General features: G+C 45.1%; 1 protein-coding gene across 1 annotated transcript in view; it reads right to left on the reverse strand.

Moving 5' to 3' along the window:
* Positions 1-5938, reverse strand: part of SLC2A12 (solute carrier family 2 member 12) — a 28625-nt gene extending 22687 nt beyond the window's left edge. The window contains exon 1 of the mRNA XM_075145853.1: positions 5651-5938. Within this exon, the coding sequence (XP_075001954.1) occupies positions 5651-5783 (133 nt within the window). The 5' untranslated portion in view covers positions 5784-5938. The remainder of the gene's footprint in view (positions 1-5650) is intronic.
* Positions 5939-7961: the final 2023 nt, after the last annotated feature.

Raw genomic sequence — 7961 nt, forward strand, 5'->3', positions numbered from 1 at the left:
TAGGGCAAGGTCCTGCTGTGCTTCCTTCACACACTGAACAGCACTTCAGTGGAAGTACTACCGACTCCAGTTAAGCTGCTTTGTGCTACTTGTGCTCCATCCTCCAATGCATGCATGCAATATATGTTTTATTGTTGCAAAACCTAATTTTCCCCTGCACTTTATACTTTTGACTTGCCTGCTTGCTATATATTACTAGATGTAGAAAATATACCCTTCCAATGAATCCTGGCTGGAAATCAGGGTAACTGGTAACAACACAGTGTTGTACTGAATGAATGAGCTTGGGTATCAGAAGCTACACTGCTAATTTGATCACAGTGCTCTGCCCAAACTGCTGCTTAGTGCTGATATTTGTGCGTTCTTGGATATCTCTGTATTTTACGTCATTGAGCCATGTAGATGTAACCTAAGATTTTGCTTTAATTTATATATTATGAAGCCAAAAGAGACCATTGTGGTCATCCAGTCTGACACTCATGAACAGCACAACATAACCCTTCAAACATATTTAAATTACATTTTATTTGAAGTAGGCCATTTAAAATACTCAGCTTTGATTTAAAAATTGCTAGTGGTTGAAAGCCAATGACTTTAAGTCATAAGTTGTCCCAATGGTTAATTGCTTTCACTGTAAATTATCTGTAAATTATTTCTAGACTTAATTTCCGCAACTTCAGCTTCCAGTCATCAGATCCCATTCTCCATTTGCCTGCACTTAGCTGTGTTCACTAAGTACAAAATTATAGATTGTCATTGAGTCATCTCACAGACCTTGATAAGCTACTTAGCCTGTGAGGCTTTACAAGTTTACCAGTCCCTTAAGCATTCCGAGGCCTGTTCTCTGAACTCTATCCAGATTATCAACTTCTTCAATAAATTGTGAGTTGGACCCAGTGCTCCTGCAGAGGTTGCACAGTGCCACCTAGGAACTTGACATGATTGTCCTGCTCCTGGTGGACATTTCCCCCTCTACTCATCTAAGGATTGTCAAAGCCATGTACAGGAGCTCATCTTCTGCTGGTTATCCTCCAGGACAACCAACTTCTTTTCTGACTGGGTTCTGTCCAAGGCACTGCCTTTCCTTTAAATATGGCCTGCCTTCTTGCATCCTAGCTAGGAATGCAAATCACTTTACGTTTGTCTGTATTAAAACACATAGAATGGGTTCAACTTACCTAACTGTGAGAGACCTACAGCATCTCTAGATTTCTTCTGTAACCACTTGTGAAAAATAGGCACTTCTAGATGTCTGAAGTAGGTCAGATGCCTATTTCTCCCCATTGCCTATAAAAGGAATCTGTGCGGCTTGCTCAGATGCAGATGTCTAAAGTTAGCAGAGAGGAAGCCCAGACAGCACATTCACTCGCAGTCAGCAGGCCAAGCCTTCCAAATTGCATTCAGCCAGTGACATATCCCATGTATTAAGCACCCGTCACCTCGATCACCCACAAATAATTCGCTGTTATCTTTTTCCAGGCAATTGAGAAAAAATGCTAAGTAACAGAGGGACAAAAACTGTGTTTAAGGCTCTCCAGCAGAAACTCAGCAGCGTGGGCAGTGTCTCCTATTGATACTTTGAGGTCTGTGTCCTGCACAGCTTTTAATTCTTTAAATATGCGACTGTCAGTTTTGTATGGTTCCAGTTTCTGATTCAAAATGACAGTGCCAAGTCAAATATCTTGACATAGTCCACAGTCGGCACTGTTCTTTGCAATCCAGACTGTGCTCTCCTCAGCCTGTGGTCCGCAGATCAGAGCAACAGAGGTGATTATTTATTTTTAATCTGAGGGGCTGTACAAGCTGGGTGTGGAGCTTGGACACCTGGGAAGTTGTTGGAGAAGCACTCAAGCCCATATATTTCTTGCTTCTCCAAGTACAGCAGCTTGATCAGTGTCTTAATGTTTCTTTGGTTTGTTTTTACTGGGTCAGCTGAAATCCTTGTTCATGTGTCCCGTGACACACGCCCATGTCATATAGAAATAGCGGAGGGCTGTAACGAAGGCAGACCCCTCAATGAAAAGCAGATTCTGATGTGATGCAGCGGGAGACACATTGTCTTTCTGCATGAGCAGGAGCAAACTCAGTAGTTAACTCGGTGTCTCTTGTGCCTCACAGGCACTATTCTGCTGAAAAACATCCTATATCACTATGAGGTTTTGTTGTTACTGGAGTACCTAAGACTTGCCTGCTCAGAACTGCCTGCTGAGTTAAAACCTGAAATCTCGGCTCAGTTTTCCTTCATGGTCTTCCTCCAGACAAAATTGTCTCTGACTTCAGCATATGTTTTGCTTTAACATTTCCAGATAAAGCATGTTGCAGTAGTTGTACTCACAATCCTTTCAAGTGTCACTTTTAATGATGTTGCTGGCAGTTCTTAGGCATTCCTTTTTTAAAAAAAAGCTTCTTAAAATGTATGTTCCTCTTATTTTTATGAGATGCCTGCAAAATACATGGCAGTGTGCAGCCCAGGGGAATAAAATATTTTAAATGATGGCTTCCAGAGAAATTTCCTCTGGCTGCAACAAACACCATGGCTAACGGGTGTGTGGCTGGTATGTGACAAGTGATTGGAAAGTCTATTCTCTAGTTTCCCCATGTAAACAAAATGGTTTCTCACAACTGTTCCTCAGGTCAAAAGCAGCACTGCTTGGCAAACAAACCTATCTTTAAGAACATTTGCTGGAAATGTTTATGCTTGGTTCCTGAAAAGGAGACCAGGCGCAGTTGTAGTATAGCACAGTGTACTGCTGATGAGACGGGATGGGGCCAAGTAGTAAGGGTGTGCCCCTTTCCTTAATTTCAAGCACATATTTGGGAAAATACAGTCCTTCCAAAGGCAAAATATTTGGTCTGTGCATGCATTTTATGGGCATTACGGATAAAGGATCTGTGCCCGGGAAGATCTGCAAGCAGGCTGAGCTGGGAAACACCACTCCTCCTCCGCTTCATGTGCAGGAGAGCTATGGGAGAGGTGCCTGGGAGCCCTTCCCAGCTCACCTTGGCAGCTCCACATTAGTCCAGATACTGAGATTTTTGTGATGTAGTTTTTCTTTCCTTTCTCCCAAGAGAACATGCGGTGTGTGTACAGAAAACTAGTGGGATGGAGTGTGGGGGGAGATTACTTCTTCACGTGACCTGTGCAAACACATCTATTTTGATAGGAGGGGACTTGACAGTCTCTTCCAACATGGTACTTTCTTCTGTTGACTTTGATTTAATCTGAGGTGAGAAATGTCTCAATTTGGGAGGGAAGGAAAGTATTTTACTGGAAGGTCAAATATATGTTCTTTAAATCCTTGGGGATTCTCTGATCTATTTAGACATTTGGAAGGTGAAATCAAGCTCTGTCAACCCTTGGTTAATAAGCACAGGTTAGAAAATCATGACAAATTGAGTGCATTGCCTAGATATGAATCCACAACATGGAATCTCTCTCTTTCAATAGAACAAAGCATCTACTTTTATCCATGATAAATCTTAAAACTACAGCATCTGTATCTGACAATTTTAAGCTATCTTTAACAATACATTTCTTCTCCATCTGGGTGCTGTCTGACATATAAAAAGTTTGCCTTTACAGGGAAATAGTGTTTAAAGTTCCCCAAATTGTCTTTAGAGGAGCATTTTGCTGAAGTGTATAGCATGTGGATCACATGGTTTTGTAGGATAAATATTTGATGGCATGTGTTGGGAATTGCTGCATAATTAAATCATGGTTTTGCTTCTCGTAAAAGGTGATTATCCCATTTTTATGCCATCATGATCTTTGCTGCACTGTCACAGTCACCTTCTCTGTCTCATGCAGTTGTCTGGTGTAAAGAGATATATGTTACTCTGTTAATCTATTCTAATGCCCGAGGTTTCTTTAGATCCAGTAGCTGCTCAATACGTGCAGGTCTCCTATTAGCAAGGATACATCTGATCTAACTGTCCATCTAGAAGCCTGGCATGGGATCTAAACCAGTTACTCAACAAGACCCTACTTGATGAAACAAATGGTGGCTTTGGGACAAAGTTATGTTGCAAGCAGAGCTGGAAAAACTCAGAAAAATATTAAATTTACTCAAAAATAGTGTCAGGGCCATGTGGGATCATGACCATTTGACAAATGTGACTCCTCCCACCCAAGTGTGAAAGGCAAAACCAAACGAAATATTTTGTAAATTGAACTAAAAAAGAAGGCAGAAGGAAGCTAATGTATCACACATTTTCACACATCTAAATTCCTGAAATGGTGGGAAGCATTGTATACTTTGTACAGCGCAGCCCAATGAATGTATTGTGTGAGTAATATTCGAATTTCATGAACAAAAGCGCCCTGGCACTGATGGAAAGATGGGAACGCAGATCCTGGGCAGACCCACCCTGGCCATCTCTCCATCTCTCTTAGTGCTCTGCCATGTATTTTCATTATGTCAACAGGCAGCCTGGCCCTTCATTACATTAAATGTGATTTGGGTTTTGTTTTGTTATTTTTCAGTAAGAATCAGCAAGTTCTTTTTAATTCTAACTAGGTAATTATAAATTCCTCAGGTTACTGCTTTAATTTCTGAGGGTAAGGCCAAGTGTATAATTTGCACGTACTCTTCTAACCATAGCCTTTGTGCCGCAGCAACTTTGCTGTCTGTTTATTGTAACTGCTGTGCTTCCCTTTGATAATGCTATCCTATGACCATCTGCATTGCTCCCCCCATACCCTAAGGTCATGTTAAATATGTCTGCACACCAACTGGCTTTCTGTTCTTGATTAACCTCTGCTTCCTCTGCTTCCAGGTATCAGTTGATGTTGCTGGACTGATCACTATTACACTCCACCAAAGCATTTATGCCCGTGGTATCTGAACATACATGGGTTAGTCAGTTCATTCATTTTTAAGTGAACAAAACCTGCTCAGGACATAGTAATTTCTGGCTTACAATTGTGCTTTCCCGTTTGGGTAAAAAGGTCTTGTGGGTGAGAAATGTCACGATCGTAGGTCATTTTCCCCGTGATCTTATCATCAGTGAAAAGAGACTCAAAATGCAAAACCATGCTGTAACTTAGAAAAACTGGCTGGGTAGGACAGCAAAGGTGAAGAGCTATGAAATTCAGCTTCAGCACTCAAATATTTTTGCATAAGAAATTATATAGTTGATTTTTCAGGGTGTCAGCACAGAAACCCTGTTTCTTCATGAAACGCTAGGGGAGAAAAGACAAGAGGGAGTCCCCGTCCCCCCACACTGTACTTTCCCCTGCACGAGCAGGTGCAATGCTTGCCTGGCCTCCCTCCACTTCAGTGAAAAGGGCTGAACTGCTCCCGAGCATGCAAGGACTGGAGCACCGTTGTTGTCTTAGACGTCAATGCGTTCTCCGATTTTTCAGGTGACTGATCTTCATAACGGAAAGGGATTTACACAACAGACAGCACATGCACGAACAGTAGGACCGAGGCCTTTTGGAAAAAGTATCACATAAACCTTCATTCAAAATTCAAGCCGGCATTTCCCTTCCTTACTCACATTTCCCCTCTTGCACTTTTAGAGATCGAGACAGCGTGCCCCGAGAGCCCCTTGGCTTTGCGGGGCTGTTTTCCCCCAGCCCCGAGCATTAGCTCCGCGGGCACGCTGCTGCTGGCTAACAGCTGGCACTCAGCTCCTGCCGCTTTACCTGCTGCCGCCGGGAGCTTGCGGAGGTGGCGGTGGCTGCTGTGGCGGCTGCCCCGGCTGCTCTCCTCATCCTCCCCTGCTCTCATCGTCTGGCTCTGCTGGCCGAGGTCCTCCGTGCTCTGCCCAGGTACCATTGCCACCCTCTTTGCACCTTGGGGCAGGAGCACTTCACAGGGCAGCGGTCCTTCCCCGGCCGCCGAGGAAAGCGCAGGTTATTTTCCTCATGGCAACAAGTTGCTGAAGCTGGCTGAAACCAAATGCAAACCACAAAGTGGTTTGTGAACAACTTTGTTGCTATTTCAGAAGGCTTTGCCCTTTGCAGTGACACAGGCTGTTGCTATTCTTGGGAGCCTATTGCAGGCGAGGGGAGGGCCGTCTGTCGGAAGTATTGCTTTTGCCTTTTAACAAATAGTTGGAGACATCAGACGTCCACGCACAGCTCAATGCACATTCCTTACCCATTAGCTTAAAGGGTCTCTCTCTCTCTTTCCCTCCGCTCTCTCGTGTTCATACGCACAGGTTTTTAACAGAGAAGGCGCACGGAAGGGGAGGATTTGAAGTGTTTGCTGAGTCAGCTAAAGTTAGGGCACCGAGCACACACACGCGGCACTGCTTCGTTCTTGTAAATTGTGAGCAAGTTGTGGTGAGAAGTAGCAGAGAGGAAAAAAAGCCATGGCAGCCTTTTGCAGTCTGTGACAGCAGGAATCAGGATTTTTCACGGCATAGATGCACGTGCTATTTTACAAGCAAATGAAAGGGAAGCCACCCTCTCTGCTGTGACAATTATTTGTGGGAAAACTGAGACCGTCTCAGTTATATTGAGTCAAAGGTTTGATTTTGAGAGCTGCTAGGAGTCACTCCAGCTCTACTAGCTTCAGTGGAAGCAGTGGCCAGAGGCTGGACCGCAGTGGCAGGGAAGGCTACAGTGGGTGCAGGCAAGCTGCCTACAGGGGCTGCTAGCCCCATCCTGGTCCTGGTCCTGGTCCTGGTTTTGGTCCTAGTCCTGGTCCTGGTCCTGGTCCTGGTCCTGGTCCTGGTCCTGGTGTGAGAGCCTCCAAGTGCTGTCAGCAGACCCGCTGGCCTCAGTGAGGCAAGTTGTCCAAGCTATCCCCAGTGGGAATTGCTGTTGTATAATTTGGCAGTGCTGCAGGCTTCTTGTTTGTGCTCTTTTTCTCTTTCATTACTTGCTGTTTTGTCTCAGTTGTTTCTGTTTTAATACACTAATGCCTGCAGATAGCGTGGGAGGGAAGGCAGAGGTGGAAAGCTGGTCACTTTTGCAATATTTCCAGGACGGAGAATTCCTAAACATTTTTTCCTTAAGTAGAGCAGGCATGATACACCCTTTATCGGTGTTTGCTTAACAAGAAAATTTGACAAAAGACACTGTAACTGCCCTGTCTGACAGCTGCATCACTGTCAGCTTCAGAAGCTGGAGCGTCGGGGATGCCACGGGGGCACCGGTTCCAGCAGGAAGCTTGGTTTTGGCAGTGCCTTTGGCGTGGAGTTAAATGAGTCAGCCTAGCTCTGCTCTCATGTGTAACATATTTTCCATGTAAAATGTCCACCTGTCAGGCAGTATGGGATGCTGTCAGGGCTGTTAACAATTTCTTGCCACATCCAGAGAGGTGGTGTTTCCTCACAGGGTATGTGCAAAAAGTAACGTCAACTTTTAAAGATATCATTCTGATGTTTTGGGAAAAAACGAGAGGCTGTTTAGGCTGGGGAAGGAGAGGAAATCTTTTCAAAGATTAAGCCCAGCCGTGACAAGATTCCTCTGTTATAAAGTGGTGTGTAACCGACCTCCTTTAACAGCCCACACCTCATATAACCCACAGCTCTGCTCAGGCACCTTCTCTCTGGAAACTCAGCTAACTCCGTAGCTACACACTTGTTCCCACCTCCCAAATGCCTTTAGTTGTAATAGTCCTGGAGAAGTCAGACAACGGCCGAGACACCCGGAGCAGCTCGCTGGGGAGCAAAGCCATCTTCCCTGACGTGTGGCCCTGGAGGATGCTCTGGGGTTGACTCCTCCTGTCCAGAGCTGCTGCCTGGGGAGGGCTGGCCCCGAGGCAGCGATCCCCACTGCCTGCTGAGGAGCCAGGAGGAAAAGAGAGTTCAGTTCAGCGTTCAGTTGAAGGGCAGGTTCAGCTTCACAGAGAATTGATGAGAGGCTCTCTGGGCTCCTGGCAAGGTCTGGCAGAAAGGGGCGATGTTTTTAAGGGGAAATGCCCAGTGGGAAGTGAGGCACCCTGAACAGCCTGAACAGATGATGGGCTTCCCCCATCCCATGCTCTCTTTGCACCAGGGTTATT

This window comes from Calonectris borealis, chromosome 3, assembly GCF_964195595.1.
Source record: "Calonectris borealis chromosome 3, bCalBor7.hap1.2, whole genome shotgun sequence".
Taxonomy (NCBI): Eukaryota; Metazoa; Chordata; class Aves; order Procellariiformes; family Procellariidae; genus Calonectris; species Calonectris borealis.